This window comes from Xiphophorus maculatus, chromosome 10 (assembly GCF_002775205.1).
Source record: "Xiphophorus maculatus strain JP 163 A chromosome 10, X_maculatus-5.0-male, whole genome shotgun sequence".
Classification (NCBI taxonomy): Eukaryota; Metazoa; Chordata; class Actinopteri; order Cyprinodontiformes; family Poeciliidae; genus Xiphophorus; species Xiphophorus maculatus.
Window position 1 is genome coordinate 6,061,360 of NC_036452.1, and position 22,053 is coordinate 6,083,412.

The window sequence follows — 22,053 nt, forward strand, 5'->3', positions numbered from 1 at the left end:
TTCTATTCCTTGTAATTTCCTTAAGAATCCTTCAGGGGAAGAGGTGACACTAGCTAATATAGAATGATGAATGATATCCTTATCTTTTCCGGTACACTTATAAGATAAGAGCCCTCATTGACTGGGATTCATTTTCTCAGTGATGCCAAGCGAATGGCAAAAAAGACACACATACATGAAGAAAGGAGAGAAAAGAGAAGCAGGGGGCTGGATTAAAATAGAGAAGAGCATAAGCAGAAAAAAGAAAGACTAAGTTTAGAAGCTTGAATGACAATGGGAGGGAGGCATGCAAAGAGAGGTGACCTCCATCTCCACCTCCACAAGCCACAACAACTCTCTCCATCCCAACCAGGCCAGCATGGCACATTTCCTGTCACCGGGGGTGGCAGCAGGCCACACATTGCAGTGAATCAATCCGACTGCCGCAACCTCCGCATTCCACGCTGTCCTGCCGACTCATCATGTACCCAGATGCTATGAGCAAAGCGGGATAGTGAGAAGTCGTGTTGTACATCCTGTGCATACCTCGGTTTCAAGTAAGGAGTTCGATGTTTGTGTTAAAATATTTCAGGTCAAGATGCAGCTTGGAAAAACTGTTGAAATGATATCTAAGTTTTACTTCAGAAACAGAGGTTGGACTTATACTAATACTGTAATTGGGTTTTGGAATTAGCAGAAAAATAGTATTCATTGCTCTGTTTTGCTCTGTGAAGAGTAATGAAACCTCTTGAGCTTCTACTGTTTGTCAGACAAAAATCTGAGAAGTGTGATCTGAATTTGTATTTAGCCTTGTTAGTCTGTATTTAAAATTTTACACTCCTGAATGCTGCCTTAAATTCACAAAGCAAGGAGAAAATGAAACCAGAAGCAGCCAAGAAACTCATGATAACTTAACAGAGCTGCTGAGACCTTTAGCTCTGATGGGATGATCTATTTACAGCTGCAAGCTCAACAAACCTGGAATATTGAAGGAGTGGCAGCCAGTATGCATTTTTTGAAGGAAAGACATAAAAAGTTCTGTTTGCAGTTTGCAACAAGCAATGCAAGAGACACAGGAAATATATGGGTAAGAAAGAGTTTTGGTCAGAAGAGACCAGAATCAACCTCTGTGGCCTGCATTCAAAACACTGTGTGTGATGGACAAATAACACTGGAATTTGTCATACAGACACAATTGTCACAGTGAAGCACTGCAGTGGCAGCATCATGTTGTGAGGATGACTGCTTCAAATGGATGGGGAAGCTGACCAGAGTTGATGGGAAAATGAATGAAATATAGCAAAAGGGCAGAAAGCCTGTTGAGATGCTGCAAAAGACTTTTGACATTAAGACAAAGAAACTAAACATCTGGCAACAAAGCATCAAAGCACACTCATGTATAAGAATGCCCTAGACATGTATCTAATTGAAAATCTGAGCCATTGCTTGAGTAATTATATTTATAGATTGTTGATCAAATCTGATTGATTTTGACATATAATACAAAGAGTAGTGCTTTCAGCCTCTGGATATGCAAGGTCATATTCAGAGATTGCAGAGTTTAAAGAAAATTTATGCATGATCATTCTAGCCATTATTTGCTTCAAATTTGCCTCATTTATCCTTCTGACCGTGCAGGAAAGAACCCATGCCAACCTAGATCACAAATGGCACACTAGCGGTTGCCAAGCGCAACGTCCTGAGCAACTGAAATTGCCCGTTATTAGATCTACCGCACATGACCAAAACGTGCCTCAAAGGCGTCACCGCTGGCACCTCCAGACACCATTTCCAACCATTCCCCGCCCTTCTCCCCCCTCTCAGTCATATTCGTTTGCAAATTGATAACGGAACCAGAGAGCCCACAGGGTAGGTAATTCAATATTGGGATCTAACAGTCCCAGATCAGATATGATAGAGTGTAATCCACTCTGCCACAGCCGCATGCACTAATATATCTCTGAGCCTTGTGGACTATCAGCAAATCACCATATTCTCTGCACAGGAGTGAATAAGGGAGATAAATAATGTGTGAATGAATGAGAGGGTAAAAGATGGTAGGGGGGTCTGAGGGTATAGCCAAATGCTGTGGTAATTGAGTGCCCACTGTGGCAGGCAGGCTAGCATGTCCTGGGCTTGAAAGCTTGTGATTGAAATGAGTGCTAGTGCATGCTCCCCTGGCACAAACACACATAATCAGCCTTTAAACCATTCTCTACAATGACGACAACCCAGATCCTCCAATTTAAAAGACAGATGAACTGGTGCAGTCAAGTTGAGACAGTAATGATCACACGATTTACTTTAAATTAGGATTGTTTCTTTCCCCAAGCTCATAGAACACATTGTTTTTCAATGTGGAAACATTAGCAACAATTAACCCTGTGGGGGTGGAAGATGCCACATTTTTGAGAAGAGATGGACTGAATACAGCCAAACATGAGCCCTGAAGATGTATTGGTTTTTCCATCCATGGATGTGTGTTTTGCCCCCAAAAGGTTTTCCATAGGGACTAGTGCCACACACCAACATCCAACATCATGACTCCACCATTAGGCCATCAAGTAAATGACAGCTAGGTCACTCTGGTCTTTAAAAGGAAATCTTCATCAATTATTCAAAATCCTGGCAAGACACATTCCATCTGTTTCTTTTACATTAGATTAATATTTCAGGTCAAAGCCACCTCATGTCCAGCACTCCTACCTCTTGTTCTTGTCGCCACTTCCCATTAGATATTTTGACTGTATGACTCACACTGGGACAATAAGGCATCAAGTCAGTATTTACAGGCATGCTTTCATGAATCCCTAGACATCTTCCTGTGAGGTCAATATCACTTACACTTATCAGATAAACTTCAAAAGACATCTGATACAACAAGGATGTTAACTGCATTGGTGTGTCTATGATGTATAAACACACACTGCAATAAATGTGTAATTTTAGACACAGATGGTGTGATTTATAGGGTCTAGAAAAGTATGAAATTCAAAGTACTTTCCAGATTTGGATAAGTACAAGGAAATACACCAGAGAAGGCAAAAATGATCGTTTTTCCTAACTTTACATTCTGTCCCACTAAGAGTTAAATCCATAATCCACAAACTGTTTCTTTCCTCATCCATCCATATAATCTAAATATGCAGAGCTTGAAGAAATATATATTTATTTTTTAAAATTACATAACATGAGTATGACATTTTGCTAATAAAAATGTGTATCAGCCCGGATAATTAATCATACCAAGCTCCTGCTCTTGTGGATTTTGCTCATATTACTGAAAGTGAAATAAGATCTTGCTTAGTACTGTTCGGGGGGAATAATTAGTTTTCTCTTATCTTTCGGTTTCTAGATTTTTATAGTTTTTATTGAAAAATAATCCAATGATCTTTTTGTTGAATTCCAGACGCTTTTAGAGAACATTTTGCCTTTGGGTCTTTTACCTCCTCTCTAATAGGATATTTGTACTTTCTGTTGCAAAAGGCCACATTTGGGGTTAGATCCAGTCATACTTTGTGTTTGCCCATTATGTGTGCACTGCCGGGGAGGAAATGTTGCCTAAGAGGCTCAGCTCAAGGATCAAATGTCTTTAACATGAGGGAGGATGACGCGAAGCAACCACCCAAGGCTCCAGTCTCGGATATTACGCACAAGGCAATGTGCTGGACAACTCGACCTCAGTCACGCATGCTGCAGCAGTTTCATCTCACTGTGTCACAGCAATTAGCTCTTTCCGCCAGTGCTGATTACCTTCAGCAGCATTAGACACTTGCACAAAGACTTTGCCTGCAAGCAGCCTGAAAAAGTATGGAATTAGTATTTTCCAGGTCTCAATAATTACTGAACAACAGAAGATGGTATAGAAAAAAAATCACATTTTTTAATTCATTCATTTGTTTTGCTTCCAGTTGAATTACTTGTTCTAAAATTGGAATGTAAATGTACAATACCATCTCATAATAAAAGAAAATCATTCGGTTCTTTTCCACAATCTTGAAAGGTTTTGCATTATCAAGCCGAGGCCTAAACTATCACAGAAATATAGTCATGCACACCCTTAAACCTAAGCTCAATTTAACCTAACATGCATACTTTTTGGCTCAGACTGTGGAAAGCCCATGCATGTACAGAATATTGATGATTGACTCATTGAAAGATACAGTCCTTCATTTCTCTTACTAAAAGTTACATGACTGCATGCTTTATTTAAATTATTTCTTAGATACTAGCACCACTCGTAGTTCAATATAATAAACCGTATAATTTATTTTAAGACGATGATAGCTCCAACTGATTTGCATTTCTTGCTGATTTAGTTCTGCAGTGGCCACATTCTGAAGACATTGTGGTGACAGGAATGAGGTGAAATACGGATAATACCTTGAGGGCAATCTGCATAAAAATGAGAGATAATAATAGAACAGGTAGAATGGTGGTCTGAGATATGCAAAGTGTCTAGCTAAAGCTCATTTACTCAACTGTCATGTCTATATGCCTTTGCTTGGCTGCCTGATTCTTATCCTGAAGCATGCTCTTGTGGTTTTTGAAAGTCTCTTCCCAATAAATCCCAGCATTTCTCTTTAGTATCCAACCTACCCAGTTCCTGTCTTGCTCTCTTTCATTTTCTTTTATTTTCTTTTTTGCTTTTCTCCTTTCTGTCTCCCAGCTGTCCTCTATCAGGGCTCTCTCCCTCCCCTTCCTCATTGATTCTTCTAGGGTCAGCGAGTGGAGCAAAGCACCAGCAGTGGAAAGGCCAGGAGATCAATTCCCACAAAATTTCAAACGTTCAGTGTGCAGTCGTTCCAGAATAATTTGTCTGCAGGCTCACCCCACTGAACACACAGATTTATTCTGCTTTGTAATTGGTGCCCATCAGTGTCAAATGTCTCTGCTATCTAGATGTTCGAGGCCACTGCTGCCAAAGGATGAACAGTTTCATTAATTTGAATGTAAAAAGTACATGCACACGGTTTTGGCTGTCTGATGAATTGTAGTTCTACCAATTTTTTAAAGAAATGTTAGTTCTTTTGTGTTTTTCTTACCTGGAGTGTTTGAAAAACAAGTGTTTTGCTCATGAAATTGCATGTGTGCCTTTCTTTCAAAATAGAAAAACAAAGAGGAGCCAATTTGCTCACAGTGAGACAGAAATTGTTGCTGTCCTGTTGCATATTTATGTACCTTGTTTTATGTGAAACCTCTAATATGAATAATCTATATCTGACACATTATTTTTGTGAGCACAATTAGGGTACGGATGGAATTCATTGTAAATTATTAGTTGTATATGTCAAAGAAATGTTACAGGAATCTAATGTCATTCCAATAGCCTTGTCAAACATTTAAAAATTTTAAATACAGACAGTAAAAAAAGATGACATTAAAATATGAATAACTGAATTAAACTAAAGTTTACTATAATTGATGTTGATGCTTTTATTTTGTATCTTGGTCTAATTCTAGCTCAATCTAAACTACTTGCGTTGATTGCCTGTCACTTTGCTGCTGTTGTACCGAATTCCCCCTCAATGAGACAAAGACATTTCAATTTTATTCTATTCTCTTGATTTACTTGCAATTTGGAATGTGTTTCTCATTATTAATGCCACTGTTTATGTTTCTGATTTAAAACAATGAAGCAGAAAAAAAATCTAATGTTACTTCTACCTTCTCAAAGCCACATAAACTTTAGTGTAGTAAAAACTAAATTAAAAATTATAATAATGTAAAATATTATGACTGCAAAGAATTGCTGTATTTATTTGTAAGGCAGTCCTATTTGTATGTTAAGAACTAACCAGTATATACTGAAATCATGACATTTAGAGACATGCTGCTGCTCTAAAGCTTTACCTTTCTAAATGTCCAAGTAACCCAAAGAAAACCGTAAAGACTGGATTTGAGTTAAAATGTTACTTTGGACCTTAAAAGCTGCGGTACAAGAGCACGCTTCCTAACTAAGAAGATATTTGCAAATAGCTGCAGCTGCAAACGCAGTGCAGAACCAGCCCTGTTGAGCCAGCTTCAGCGAACAAACAGAGCATGTCTCTGGAGAGACAGAGGGGCCTCTGAGGCTGTCTGGCAAATCTCAGTCTGACCTCCCTAGAGAAAGAGAGGAACGGGGAGAAAGAGAAATGCAAACTGGATTTATATCTTTGTTTTTAATCCCCCTTACACGCTCCACCGGTCATACAGTAGTACTTTGTGCAGCCTTCAAATGGAGCCGGGGGGGGGAATGACAACAAACAACAAAAACACAGAGCTTGCATGACAAGAAAAGCACCCTATTGTTTTTTTCCCCATCTCATCAATGAAAACAATCCCCTGTGGCACTTAGGGCACAGCAATGGCAGCTTGAGACCACACAACTGTGAGATTGTTGCTTTGTCTGTCAAATTCAATTTGGCACTGGCATATTATTACCTCATGTTAATTTAAATCACACCTGTGGATTTTTTTTTCTTAAACTGAAGGTCTTGATATTATTTTAAAACTCCTACATACACTTTTTTTGTTGCTTTTAAATATGAAAAGAAACTTTACATGCACAGCTTATAGCTTATTGTACCCGTACCTGCAGCCACCCAGCATTGTAAGTATGTGGACAGAGAAAGGGGAAGCTAATGTGTACACTTGCAAGACTTTCAATACTTAAAGTGTGCCAGTGGATGAAATAACGCCCAACATTGAGCTAACAACAGTTAAATCTTGATATTGCAAAAGATGAAGATTTGTGCATCTTTTCCGGAACAAAGGAGGGCAACTGGAGTTATTAATTTTGCCTGGGGGTTTCCCAGGAGAGCACAACATTGTGGCTTTGTCTCAATAAAACTTCTCTATTGTGTTATGTTGTATCTAATTAAAACAAAGACTAGCAATACAGGAACGTTTATCTTAAAGTTATTGTGTTGCTTATATATTGTCTTCTATAATCCTTAAAAGCCTGAATGATTAGTATTATCAAAATAAGCTAATAAACAAATTTGTGTTTGTATAACTAGCTGTTACACTGTGGCTTGTGTTTTTTGTGATTCCTACCAAATCTTTGAGAAAAGGATTCAGAATTAGACATTGAGATAAACTAATCAGACATTTGTGGCCAATTTACTACTGTACGATTTTCGACTTCCCTACAGGAGAGGAAGATGTTGCTTTCAGAATGTGTTGTAGTACTCTTCCTGAGCGGTCATTGATTATTTATATTAGGAGCAGAGGTGATGCGATGCTACATGTGTGAGAGAGTAGTTGCTGTACAACAAGGATTTACTATTACAAAACAATGTCAAAATATACCAGCTGACATTTTAAAACTACTGTAAAATGTCATACCATCTAATATTATTAGTGGTTTACCATCTAATATTATTAGTGCAGAGTTAGCAGGTCAAACTTTAGACAACAGTTTGTTCCATAGAGCATGTAGGTCCTTCTGAGATTTCCAAAATTCTATCGCCATGCAGTTTCTTTAAAGCTTAAAAGAATAAAACAGGGCAATATTACTGCTCTGCATCTAGCATTTTTGAAATCTGCTCAAAGTCTTGCTCTCTCTTGCAGTCAGAATCTCTGTGCCTCCTCTGACTTTAAAGCTATCTGATGCTGAATATAACTAACTTTGTGTATACTTTGCACAAAGTTATTGAATTTCCCTTTGGGATCAATGAGGTATTTTTGAATTTGAATTTGTATACACTTTGCTGCAAAACTTCTCCACCAAAGTATTATTAGCACTCGCGTCTGGTATTTACTGAACAGAAAAATAATCTGATTTTTGAGTTTTGAACTGGCTGACCGCCAGTCAGTCAGAACTAACTAAACTGCACACCTACTATATTTCTAATAAATCAGACTGAAGCCATTCCATCAATTCATTTTCGCACATCTAACCAAGGCCTAACAACAGAAGCAGCTGTCTTAAGAGGTTTCCAAACCTTTCTCTCACAAGCACACCCTACAGCTCTTTCTGGGGAACACTTGGGCATTCCCAGAACAGCCAAGAGATGTATATCTAGCAAATACTGGAACACATCAAAAGGTGTCCTTCTGGTAGCTAGAGTACAAAACATTTTAACATGAATTCAAAAGACGTCCTTTCAAGATGCTTATCAAAAAAACTTCCATCTTTCAGTGCAGCACACAGACACTCTAGTCAGTAACTGAATTCCTGGAGGAAGCAAAGGCACCCCATTGAGGAAGTACATCTTGGCTGCTTGAATTTGCCATCCCATCTGGTTTGTGATTATATCTTCCAGCTGAAACATACATTAGATGATCAAGGAAGTTCACAGTTTTGCCTTCCAGCTTGGATATTTTTTTCCAGAATTATGTCAAGAGTGCATTTCAATACAGCTGCCTCAGAGTCGGGCAAATGCCTGACTCTGCTTTCTTGCAAACAAACGTGAAGCATGTGTAACCAGGTATGAAGAAATACAGAAGTTTACAATTCCTTAATTATAACGTTCCTATCGTGTAAAAACTATTTGCCAGAGAAAGCAGCACTGGAGGCTTTTATTGACAGTAATCAGAAAGAAAAGTCTCTATTGGCTGCATGGAACTTGTGTAGTGATTCCCCTTCCCTGCCAGTTTCTCTGCTCCGCTGGACAGCTAGCTAAAAAAAGGCCACTACATCTTTCTCATACTTATAAAAAGGGGCAAACTAGACTGTTTGGAAACACCTATGGAGTGGAAACTACTGAGCATCTTTTATTAAGATAAGGTTGTTGCATAAACCACAGTTGACAAGTTTCGGTCGGTTTGGCAAGCTGTTTTTAATAAATGCATTTCGACTTTCATTTACATTTTTGTTTGCTGGTGATTTTTTTTTTGTTTGTCCAAAATCAATAAGCCATGTTACTTTATTTCAGTTAATATGTAATAATATATTACAAATGTCATATTATCCTGTACCCAATCCAAAAGTGCTTAAAGAAAGTATTGCAGGTAGAGCCAGTTCAGTTTGCTTTATTATTATTGATGATGATTTTATGCTTCATATGACTCATACCTTATACCCACAATTTAATTAGTATGCAATTCAGGATCCAGATAGTGTGTCTAATACTCACATTTAATTTAAACATTGTGCTCATTTCTACACCCATCCTATTTTATCAGTTTTTAAATGTGTTCCATTGTATTACTTTGACAGCTTTTATTCTTCTTATGTGTGTAGCGCCACATGTCTTACCCTAATATCAACCTGCAGGGAGACGAGCAAAGGGAAACCACCCTTGGACTGCAGGTCTAATATTCATAAACACTGTGTTTATTCATCAATATGCACTGCTGCCATTTTAAATAAATTTATACAAAATTTAATGGAGTGTTAGACTATAAAAATGTCAAATTTTAAATGGATTGGCTGGAAAACCCTTATTAGTACATCCCTTGAATAAAGTACATATAAGCAAGCTCAGTTTGTTCAATGGCAAACACCTTTAAATCTATTTAACAAACAGTACAACTAATTCAAGTGCCTTGGTATACAGCTGATCATTCAGAACACTTGCCAAAGCAAAGCATTTTTATTTGCTAAGTTCCTAAAATCCCTACTGTTAATATTTCATAGCTGTTGTTTCAGTTGACTGATTTACAGTGGTTCTGTTGGTTTGCATCCCTTCTCTCTTTATTCCAAACTCCTGCACAGCTTGAAGACGTTCCCTTTGTGCGAAGCCGTTGATGTAAAATGCAGTGCTTCCTGCATATCATGGTGCTGACTGACTCGGCTGTTTCCCCAGAAATGGGTACGGATTTCACTGAGGAACAACAACATGTTTGAACTGCTTAAAGAAAACCAGAGAAAAAGAGGGGGAAAAAATGAATGTGACTGGTTCTTCACAGGGCTGCAAATGGGCTAGTGATATGTGCATGGAATTTCAACCACTTTTCACCGAGGAAGGTTTCACACAAAACTGAGAAGAGAGCAGAACCGGCCCCAAGCCAACACAGTGTCCAATGGTTTCCCCAACAGGCAGTCATTGTCCACCATTCCATCGCCTGTTATGCCGCACCGCAGAACCAAACGGGCTCACGTGACAGTCGAATATGTTACATTCTCACACAAAAAATAAAGAGGGGGAAAGAAATCCAATGATAGATTCATGAGTCAGCGCAAACACATGTTACATGCTCATCTTTTTGTTTACAAGTGTGCCAGTTTTTTGTGCAACTGTCCATATGCTCACGAATGTGAGCTGAGGAGCTCAGTAAAAAGGAAGAGAGAAAGCCGAAAAAGCAGAGCCAAAATAGACAGAGGAACACAATGACAGCAAGCTGACACAATAAACCACAGGGAAAAATGGAGGAACAGGACGAAAGAAAACAAAAGGACGAAGTAGAATATTCCGTTATCCCCAACGGACAAAGCTTGTCTTTTAGAACACAAACTAATTTAGACTTTAACCAAGACCAATCTTTACAAGAAAAAATATCCTCTTACCACCACCTAATGGATTTATTGTGTAGATTGCCTGAAACCTGAGACTTTACCTCACTGCAAGTATTAACACAGGACATGAACCAAGATATGACTTTACTGAAGGCAAAAACAAATGCACCTGAAGATATGTTTTACAGAACATTTCATCATCAAGCAGGCCTTTTCATATGTATCATTTTAGATTGGCTGCACTGCACATCCTGAAGGCTTTTCAAAAGCATTAAATGAAAATGAATATGAGCTGGCTGGTAACTGATTTCTGATTTTCTCTGATCTTAACTGTTATTTTTTCTAAAGGATACTATAAACTCATTTGTTTAACTTAGGCTTTACTTCAATAAGTAAATACACCTATACAACAAACACTAACCACAAAAACTGCTTTGCAAGTTTCTTGATCTAGGTAGTGGTTTTAAAACGAGCAATAAAATAAGATATTAATAGGTTATCCCCATTTTTTTGCAACAAACAAAGACAGAACAAACATGTTTGTTGGTGGATTAAATTGTTTCAGTTTTGAGCTGCCTATTTAATCTCAGGCAGCAAGATCTTTTTTTTTTTTTTGCCACAACCAAAGGTCAAGCAGTGTGGTAACCTTTCAATTCATCACTAAAAATAATATGTTTTTCTCAAGGTAATTATATCCTTTTAAATATAACATTATTGTTCAGTGGTTTCAAATTCTACATCTTCAAATGGTACACATTGAAAAAGGACATTTGAAAATTCTGGGCTGTACAAAGACAGAAATAGGAAATTATTCTTCAAAAATATTTTGGAACAACACAACTATTTCAATTTGTCTAGTGAATCTACTATATCCTAACTACATGTGAGCTAGCTAGCTGTAATAAAAGACTTTACAAACTTGTTTAAGTTTTCTATCTACAATTTGTTTTACATTTTTGAAAGTGCTACAAAAATAGAGTATGTAGAGATGATTGAAATGGCCATCCTTAAAGAGGAAGTTCAGAATTTTTGTAGCAAATTTTTGTCAAAAGGGTATTAGCAGTTATTATCTTACCTGCAGCAGATAACTCTCGTCTTCTTCACTGAATTCAAATCTGATTAATTTGACACAGAGGCTGAAGCTAATTGCTAGTCAAAGAGGAACCAACACCAACATGGTCTTTCACTGTCCGAAAACAATTTAAATGTCAAAATTTTCTCCTGTTTCATGGAGCATAAACCAGCACCGCTGACCCTCCCCTGCCTGTTTCTGTGTTGTCACTCAGCTGAAAAAAGGTCTTCACAGCTATCTTTACATATTTCATATCAATTCCATTTCTGTTTATTTATACAGCACCAACTCACACAAATGTCGTCCCGAGAAACTTTACAAGAGCAAAAGAAAATTCACTTCAGTCACACAAACATTCCAAATTGTCCAAGTTATCAAACGGTACATTAAGTTCAGTTAATTACCCAAATTAGTTCAAAAAGCTCTCTAAGGAAAGTCAGCAGATCGCCTCGAGTCATTGACTTGCAAATAACTCTGTGAGCCATAAGTCATTCTTATTAAAGTAATGGCATTTTGAAACAATAGTTGGTCAGCTAAAACCAGCAGGTTTAACATTTCAGATGAGGTCAACTGCAAGCAATTGTTCTAGGCAGAGTAGACCAGCAACAAGATATGATTCTCCACCAAAGCAGCACTGAAAAACTAAAAATTTAAGTTTATTTTTTTATATATTTTGCTAAAGTCTAAAATCTAAATCAATGTTACAGTGGATGTAGTGCAGCCTCCCAGCTAATCAAGATTTAGAAGACATGAAGATCCCAAAAGATTGATTGTTTCTAATGCAAGCATCATATAAAATGTTTCCACAGAACCTCACTTCACAAATTTTGAGCTATCCCTTTAGTTTTCCATATCTTAAAAAAAACTAATACAAACTAATTAGAGATGCTAAGAAATGGTTTCTATTGATTCTGTTGGTTGTGTTATGGTATACTGAAGTGTTGCCTACTGGCAGACTGATAATAGACAACGTGATTAGAGAAAGCAAGGAGACTAAAATGAAATGCTATCCCTCAGTAAAAGAAACTGAGGAACAAGAAGAAAAAAATCTCTAATGTTTTAAATCCTTTAGTTACAAAGATCCGGTTTACTAAGAATGTGTTATCGTGTGAGGTCCTTGGCCTTTCATAGTATACAGCACAAACAGATGCTTCCTGATGTTCACCCGAGGGAGCTTCTCATTCTGGCAGCTTTCAGCTGTTTGGCAGCTCTTTGGCAAGTGATGTAATTGACTCCAGAGCAGCGGATTATTTTGCAGGAGGAGTCTGAGGACTGTCTATGGCTATATAGAGCTGGCTTGGCTGAAAATATCTAGCCCTAGGATAAAAAAATAAATAAAAAATTGTCACCTGATCACTGTTTGCTGGTGGAATCAATGCCGCTGATACATCCAGCTGATAAATGAGAGGGTTGCACATAGTGAATGCAGACATTTAATCTGTACGAGGAATGTGGAGAAATCAAGGTTTCAGTTTTCATCTCAACACATTTTTTGTTGTTAAATGAAAAGCCATTTCATGTTGCATCCCTTTGATGACTCCTCTTACAGGAAGCTGAGATGAAAATGTAAGTCAGGAGTCAAAGAGTCTAAAAAGACCATTTCTACACAGTCATATCCACTACTCATCACACCACTCACATCCTGCCCCACCCACATCTTACAGAAATTTTGCAAGATGTTGAAAACATGTTCCTTGTGGAATTAACAATTGTGGAGTCTTCTTTCTTTAGCACAATAAAACATATGCAAAACTCTCAGCTCTCCTGCTTTGTACCCTCTATCTCCCTCAAGCCTTTCCCTTACTTAGGCCCCTCCATCTGTTTTTTCCTCTCATCTCGCAGCCCCCTCTCTTCGTTCTCCTTCTTTGTTATGCTCCTTGCATTCGAGTCCTTCATTCGCCATCCTCTTTAACTTTGCTGTTTTTCAAAGGGTTTCTCTTCCTTTCCTCCCGTTTCTGTTCCCTCTCCACTTGTCCTCTGATACCCTATTCTCTTCCCCATATCCATCTTACTTTCCCTCAGCGCCTCCCCCTTCCTGCCTCACACCCCGTATCTCCCTGCAGTGTAAAGCAGAACCTGCGACATTCTGCTAAATAGGATATGTGGCCTTGCTATATCTGATTCCTCAAGACAGGAGGTGAAAGCTAAACTCTCTCCTACCTTGACACCTTACAAGCTTGTGGTATTTATTTTTATTACATAAATAAACCAACCTTGGTCAGACCACATATTGCAAAGTTTCAACATTTCAGATCTGGCAACAACAAAACCAAATGTTATCTGTTAGATAAAGGGCTGTCTTCAAAGGTACTTTTACAATTGTAGAAATAAGGAAGAAAAACCCTCTGAAAGTAAGATTCATATCAGATTAATGTATAAGGTACAGTTAAAGATGAATGGGGTGAAACCACAGAGAACGCACCTTATATCAGCTTGTGCTAATGAATATGATTAATATTAAGCTACTGGACCATCCACTACCCATGTGGATGAAGAAGGAAATATAAATGTGATTAATCCACGAGATTAAGCTGTAATAAGGCGTACCAAAGATAATAGGGTTCTTTTACACAGCAACCCTGTACTTATTGCCACAGAAGCCCAAGAGCTCTTCTCACACACTCATGACAAGTTGCACACATAACCTCACAGCACTACACTCACTCTTACCAGCACCTGTGACCCAAAAATCTGGACTTACGAGTTCTGAAGCGGTGGTGTGGGCGTGTGACCGGGCCCTTCCCTTGGCGCCCATGATTCCAGCGGGACGTGGGCTTCATCGGAGCTGCCGGCTGAGAAGTTGTGGTCGGCTGTACCTTGGCGTTGTTCTTAGCAGTCGCCGTCGTGGTGGTGGATGTGGTGGTGGTGATAGTAGGAGGAATCTGTCCCGGTTTTGAGTTGGCAGCTCCGTTCCGTCCATTGGAAGTGCTGCTTCCCTTCTTGACAGTACCGCGAGGTGTGACCTCCTTACCACTGGGCGCTGGGGTGAGACGGGTGGCACGGGTAGCAGTGGTGGTGACTGCGGTCCCACTGACTCGGGTTCCGACTCGATTGTGCAGATGCGGGGCTCGGTTGCTGTCCCCATTGGAGCTGCTGCCATTTGCTGAGTGGTTTGCTGGTGGACCAGATCGAGTTCTTGGTACTGGGGCGGTACCATCCGCTGCGAGCGGCGTGGTCGTTGAAATCATTGCAGTTGTGGATGTGGCTAAAGACGTGGTAGCAGTGGAAACGTCAGGCCCCTTGGGCATGGCACTGGGTTTTGAGAGAAATATGGGGTCTTGGCCATTGATACTTTTGGGATCAACCAGATCTGTGGGGACATAATCTTGCACAGAGCCAACCACAATCCATTTGAGCAGCATGAGACTGAGTCCCAATCCCACAAATCCCATCACCAGGGGTACAGCACACAGCCAGGTCTGCTGGCGAGGCCACACAGCACACGGACCACAGCGCAGAGGGCCCGGGGCTCTAGGGGATGCTTGTTCAGCCCCTGGCTCCTCCAGCGTCATGGCTGCCAGAGTGCTTGCACCAGAACGCTCACTCATCCTGCCACTGCTTTTTTTCTCTCTTTTTGTCTGTCAGAGTGTTTGGGAGGTCAAACAGGTGGCCTAATGATACATAGGCATATGTAAAGAAGATGGGGTGGAGAAGGGATGCTGCACATTTTACGAGCGTACACACAGTATGTTTACAGCTTGAATACCGACATGCACAGATGGAAAAACCAAGCAGACACAATCCACTCACAGTCACGTTCTAATTAAAAGCTGGCTCTGCACTCAAATGCATTCAAAAGCAACATAACCTACACTCCCTCTGGCGGACAAGTAACCAAACTCTCTCACACACACACATACGCTCACATTCAAACGCTCACGCAATAAGAACACAAACGCATGATAATATTCCAACTTCCCAGGAGCATACAGGTTATGGGCAGGTGAGCCAAGTAGGAGGAGGAAGGGTAAGGAGGAGGGGGGAAATGTAGTGCGGCGCAAATGAAGCGGTGATAAATCCGAGGATGTTTCACTCCAGTGTTAAAAAGGCGTCCCAAATATTCATATCGATCCTTCAGACTGGAGCTGCAAATCCATGTGAATGTGAGCGCACTAACACCAACATCGAGCCAGGACGCGGCTGCAGCCTTTTCCTCTGTACACTGGATGATTATCGGCCGCATGGAGGTCCTTAAAAAAAAAAAAAAAAAAAAAAAAAAAAGCAAACCTCTTTCGCTCGTAGATGTCAGACGAGTTCCTCTCACTCTCTATATTTAAATATATACAGAGAAAAAAAGCGTGCCGTTGTCACTCGTCTTTGCAGGTTGTCTCAACTTTTCACCTAAAAGCCCCTCTCAAAGGTAAGACCACTCGTTTCAGATGACGGTATAATATTTAGAATAATCCAAGCCGGGAGAAAGCCACGAATCTGAAACGATGCGGCTCAGAACGGACCTGAAGCGATCTGGCAAGAAGACTGAAGAGGGGGTGATGTTTGTTGCTGGCAAAATCCAGCTGATCCAGGTCCAGTCTCCAGGCGCTGGCCACCCCCGATCGGATTATTTCCCGCACGTCTCAGTTCCCCGTCTTGATGATAGAGGGGAGGAAAAAATATATATAAAACATATTTTAAAATGACGATTCTGCGAGTTGTCTACCCTCCTCTGCATTCCCACGGAGGTGCGAACAGCAGAAGGGGTGACGGAGAGAGAGAGAGAGAACAGGCGAGGAAAGGGGTGGGTGAGAGAAAGAGAGAGAGGGAGGGGGTAGCTGCTCTGAAAAATGATGCGGCGGTTGCTGTCGGAGGCTGCAGACTGAAGGAGAGAGACGGAGAGGAAGCGAGAGAGGAAAGCAGGATGAAAGGAGGGGAGGCTCGCTTAGGCTGCGGTGAGAGACCAGGGCTCCTACCCATCCGGTCCTACATACTCCAAAGTGACGAACAGCGGCTGGCCCCTCCTGAAACTCACTTATACATACTTACTAAAAAGACAGATTGGATTAAGAAAATATTCCTCCGTTTGATTGGAGTAAGAAAGGTGAAGGGAGGGGGGAGAGGGGGGGGGGGGTGAAGCAAGAGCAAGCGCTGCAGCTGATGCAGATATGGAGGCAGAGCAGAGCGAGGAGGCGGCATCAACAGCAGCAGGAACAGGAAAGGAGAGGAGAGGCGCTTCCATAGTGGACACACCCCAGGGAACGCTGAGATCCAGGGATGGAAAGAGAGAGAAAGAGAGAGGAGGAGGAGGAGGAGAAGAGAAGAAGCACCACACCGATGTCTCTCCCACAGTCAGCACACACAAGCGCAAACAAACCAAACACCGGGGTTTTATAATTTACAGGCGAGCTCCAGCACCATACTTCAACTTGATACTTCCATGGGCAGCACTAGATAAATGCCTTATTTTACAGTTCAGAAGGGAGTAAGGCTTTAGGCTCAAAGCCAGGCAGGCTTTTATGGGAAGTTCCTGGGCATGAGGTAAAAACAATGTCACAGCAGAAACTGCAGCAGGTACCAAAACAGGTTATGAATAAGGCTTTATGATTAAAAGCCTTTTAACATTGATAAAAGAAAAAATACATTTGAAACTGGTGCAAAGATTTTCCCAACTCTTTCCTGACCATTTCAGTTCAATAACTCATATGCTTGCATGCACAAGGCAGATGTATTTATTCACAAATTAAAGGTGCTAGCAGTGATGGCTACATGTGGCCCCTCTTTCTGCAGCCACTCAACCCATCACACATCTATGCTTTTTTACAGAGACACAGAAGCACAGATCTAAAATGCATACAAATGGTAAAGATGATAAATATAAAGAGATATGCAGCTGAAACCAAATATTTAAATGCACCTTAGAAGTTTAACCGTTTTTCTCACCATCTTACATTAAATCAAACTAAACTTTTCCTATGGTCACATCGAACTTTGTTTTCTGATCTCTTGTTGCATAGTGAGAAAAAAAAGTAATTACTTTCTTTTTTGTGTGTCATTGGAAAGTCAAAGGAACTCTGGCAAGATATCTGGAAGAGAATTGCAGACCTTCAGAAGTGTGGTTCATCCTTTGGTACAGAAAGAAATGTTTTGGTGTGAAATGAGAGCATCAACACTGGAACAAAAGCGAAAGACTGAATAGAGTGTCAATATCTACAGAGAAATGTGTTTTATACCAACATTTGCTTAAATGCCACTTACAGATTAGAGGCATTTGTTACTCCAAAAGGAACATAAAAATCCAGATTACAGTTTGTTAATGCAAATACCTTTATTTTTCTGGAGACATGTTATGTGCTCTGAACTAAAAGCAAAGTGTTTGGCCATAATAAGCATTGCTACAGAAAACAAAGTCAGTCTTTTGGACTCCCAGCTACAAAACCCTGACTGCAGTCACATAGAAAATTTATGGGCAGAGCTGAAAAGTCTTGTGCTGGCAAGAGAGTCTACAAACCTGAGAAAGTTACAGCAGCTGGGTCTGTCATGAAAAACGGGAATAATTTATAGCAAACCTTTTTGTGAAGCTGATGGAAACATACTCAGAACGTTTGACCTGAAGTCATACAGATTGAAAGGCAATTCTACCAAGTATTAATCTCCAGGACTAATGTCTCAGCAAGATCTAGAGAAACTCATCTACGCTTTTATCTTTAGTTGTATTGATTACTGCAACAGCGTCTTCACAGGTCTGTCCAACAAATCAATCAAACAGCTGCAGCTGATCCAGAATGCTGCTGCTCGCGTTCTCACTAAAACCAGGAAGATAAAGCACATAACACCAGTTTTAAAGTTCTTACACTGGCTCCCTGTAGCTCAAAGAATAGACTTTAAAATACTGTTGTTAGTTTACAAATCACTGAACGGCTTAGCACCACAATATATTAAAGATCTGCTGTTGCTGTATCAACCTTCCAGACCTCTCAGGTCTTCTGGTTCTGGTTCTGCTCTGCATTCCCAGAACCAGAACCAAATGAGGAGAAGCAGCATTCAGCTTCTATGCACCACAAATTTGGAGCAAACGTCCAGAAAACTGTAAATCAGCTGAAACACTGAGTTTCTTTACATTTAGACTAAAAACCCACCTGTATAGAGTTGGATTTGGAACGTAATCAATTACAAATTTAATGATGGCACAACAATCAAAACATTGCAATGTTTTGATAGTTGATTCTATGTTGCATGACTTTGTGTTTGTTATGATATAAAGCACTTGCTGAAATGTGCTATACAAATAAAATTTGATTGATTGATTGATTAAAGGAAAATTATTCACGTTTCTGTATTTCTCAAAGACAGTGAGCTTTTTCAATTAGAAACCCTTAAAATCTTGGTATGTAGCAAATAGAAATTATTTTGGTATGTAATAACTGACCCAAAGTAGAAAAACATTGTAATGTGAGTCTAATACTGTAGAAGCTTTGACATCATTAAGCAGCAGTGGTGTATACCATCCTTACACTGTTACCACTAAGTGGGTTCATATTTATTAACAGGACATGCAAATACTGTTCGTAATAGGAAATTTTCTCTGGGATTCTATGGACCATCTTTGCTTTTTTAACTTATGTTGCAGAGATATGTCACATAGAAAAGTGAAAGGTTCTGGGCATGTTGCCCCTTCACCATTCTGTACCTGTGCAGTTTTAGTCTTTTAGTACCAAACTGTTCTGAGGACATGTTGTTTCTGTTTTTACTACTTATGGCAAAGTAGTTTTATATAATTTATTTACAGCATACAACAGTAATGTGGTTATGTCTCCAAAGAATAACATATTCCATCAAGGAGGACCAAATTGTCAAAGTGGAAGCAACAAATGAGGGTAGAAATTGACAAAGGGGCAAACTGACCTGGAGTCAAAGGGAAGAAATCGTACAAGGCTAACAGCTAGCAAGACGGACTCTTCATTTTAGCTGAATTAGGTTTTAAATAATTCGGAGAAAGGCGGGCAGTTAATAAAAGATAAAATCTTATCCAACTGATTCTAACATTGTTGGTTTGACTTTTCTTAACTTATAAAATGGAAGAATTGTCTCACTAGCACTTAGCCTTCAATTGCTTTGAAGATTTCACTTTTCTACAAATTCACATTTCAATATGATATTCGTCTATGACTGATGATAATGAATCAGTGGCTGAGAACACAGTCTGAGCTCAGGGACTGACAAAAGGCAGCGACAAGTTTCTTTTGTCTTGCGAAACTGAATCAAGTGAGCGGACACCCGTAAGAGATTAGTAAAAGGTTGGGAAGTTATTAGGAAGTCTATCTGGTAGCATAATATTAATTCATTCTTTTTTTATTACCCACACACATTGCTAGGTTAGTGGTATGGGTGCTCATTTATGCAGCTGGTGGTTATTTATGGCATAAATGCAAGCAGAAGGCAGTGTTTCGTATTTCTGTGTGTAAGAAAGTATGTCAAATCTTTCTGGTCAGGATAACTGTTATAAAATTAAGGTAAATCAAAAGAATAATATTCTCTTCAATCACTAATATTTTTACTTTTTGCAGCACTTTACTGTAAGATCACACAATGACTGTGACATTTTAGGTTTTAGGAAGACCATTGGTGACATGTTGTCTCTTACCTCAATTTCTCATGTAAATCATTGGTTTCTGTGCAAATGACTTTCCAATGCCAACAGTGGCTGTTTAATGGTACATAAAAAGCATTTGAGAAAACTGCTATGGCAGTTTTAAGAGTAGAGCTCTTTTAAAAAAAGCATATTCAACTTATCTTCTGTCTCCTCTCTGAATATCAGTTAGCTTCATCCTCCAGGACCAATCCTAAGACTCCAAGAGAATTATCTATTCAAGGTATGCAGAGTCCCACATCAAAAATTCTGAGCAACTGGTCTCTGTAAATTGCTGGTAGATTAAGTATGCAAGCAGTTGGTGTCTTTTGTCTCTGTATATTTGTTTTAACCATTATTTTACTAGGAAGTCACTTGAGATAAAATTTCTTTTTTTCAAGGGAGACCTGGTCAAGAGGCTCACCGGTGTGTTGTGTATGCATCAATAACTAAAAAGTATAGACAATTAAAACATAATATTTGCTTGACTACTCAGGAAATAAAAATACCAAAAATAGAATGTAGGATTAAGAGTTCATAAAATAATTTAAAAGGGCTTGAGTGTAGCATTTCAACAGCTTTTAAGAAGAATTTAAAATTCATTGATGGGAATAAATTGCTGTATTTTAATTACTTTTCCAAATTACTCCAGAAACAAATTGTAGAGGATCTTTGTATGAAAAAGTTGTTTTTTTAAACAATTTCTGAGCAGATTTTGGACAAATTGAGAAGAAGCTGATGTGATGGGTGGGTATTTTGTCCACACCAGACTGGAGACATGAAACGAAGCAAATATGAAGGTTGCTTGCCCAAGGCAGCTATAAATGAATACAAGCCAGTGTTGTTGCCTCCTTTGTTTTAGTGAAGGCCACGAAAGCAGGGTATAAAGTTACAGTGTTATTGCAATCTATTCAGTGTGTATCCTGCCCCTTACTCAATGACTGGGGAGGGTAGGGACCAGCCTGACTCTGTAAGGATTCATCAGATTTAGAAAATAGTTTCTAGGAATAATGTGCTGATTGTTTTTATGCAGCAGAGATCTAAAAGTTTTGTAAATTCATAAAAATTTGAATCTAACTACATTTCATTAAATGCAGTTGGAACTGAACTTAAGGCAATCAGTTTATACAGAATCATTTCTGGATGAAAATTACTTTATTGGAACTTAAAGAAAATTTCAGTTCCAGTTATTTTAATTAGCCATTAAAAAAATAATGGCTAATCGCGTAATTTTCCTATTTTAAACCATTAGAATATATTTTTAAATTACCATTGACATGAAACACTCATCAGTTCCCTAATAGCTTCACTCTGATATCGCAGTCTTTTGATTTCACCTCTAAATCTAAGAAAAGTCAATAATCATTTAAAAGCATGGTTGATGAAATATCAATGACACACTTAAATGCAACTAGAATATAAAAGTATTTTTGATATTAAACTGAATTCAGCCTGGTTCATAAAGCAGAGAAATTTAGAGTTTGGTAGAAGATTATGTTTCTTTTTGCTTTAGGTTAGGTAGGAATGTGGTATTATTAAGCAAATCCATCTTTTTCTTCTACAAGCATTTTCTATACATCCACAAAAACCCACAGGCCTTTACACAAACTCCCAACAACATCATCCTTTTCAAAAATGAAATCCCTGTGGCCCAGAGCAAAATAAAAAAATGTAGATAAATTCAAACTTACATTTCCCAAATTACACCACAATTATGCCATCTTAAATGCAGTTCTCTCAGAACAAGGATTTGCATATACCCTAGGGTCAATTTCTCAATTGATTTTCATAAATAACTTCAAATGACTAACACTTTTGAAGCAATATGACATGTTCATGCTTATTCATGTTTCCACACAGATCACATTTTCATTAGGGGCTTTGCTAATGTGCATGAAAAGTCTTGACTGCATTGTTTACTGCTTCAGGACTATAGAGGTAATGTCCCGGTCTGATGATTCCTTTGAACTTGACAGGCCGTCGACAGTCATTCCCTCCCAGGAATTTTTTGCAGCGCAGTTTACCCCTCCGAAGCATTTGAAGATTCTAAGGGAAGAA

General features: G+C 39.1%; 1 protein-coding gene across 1 annotated transcript in view; it reads right to left on the reverse strand.

The window, feature by feature from the left end:
* LOC102225368 (pro-neuregulin-3, membrane-bound isoform-like) overlaps positions 1–16,304 on the reverse strand; it is a 244,790-nt gene extending 228,486 nt beyond the window's left edge. Inside the window, exon 1 of the mRNA XM_005804390.2 lies at positions 14,137–16,304. Coding sequence (XP_005804447.2) covers positions 14,137–14,983 — 847 coding nt within the window. The 5' untranslated portion in view covers positions 14,984–16,304. The remainder of the gene's footprint in view (positions 1–14,136) is intronic.
* Between the last annotated feature and the right edge of the window lie 5,749 nt (positions 16,305–22,053).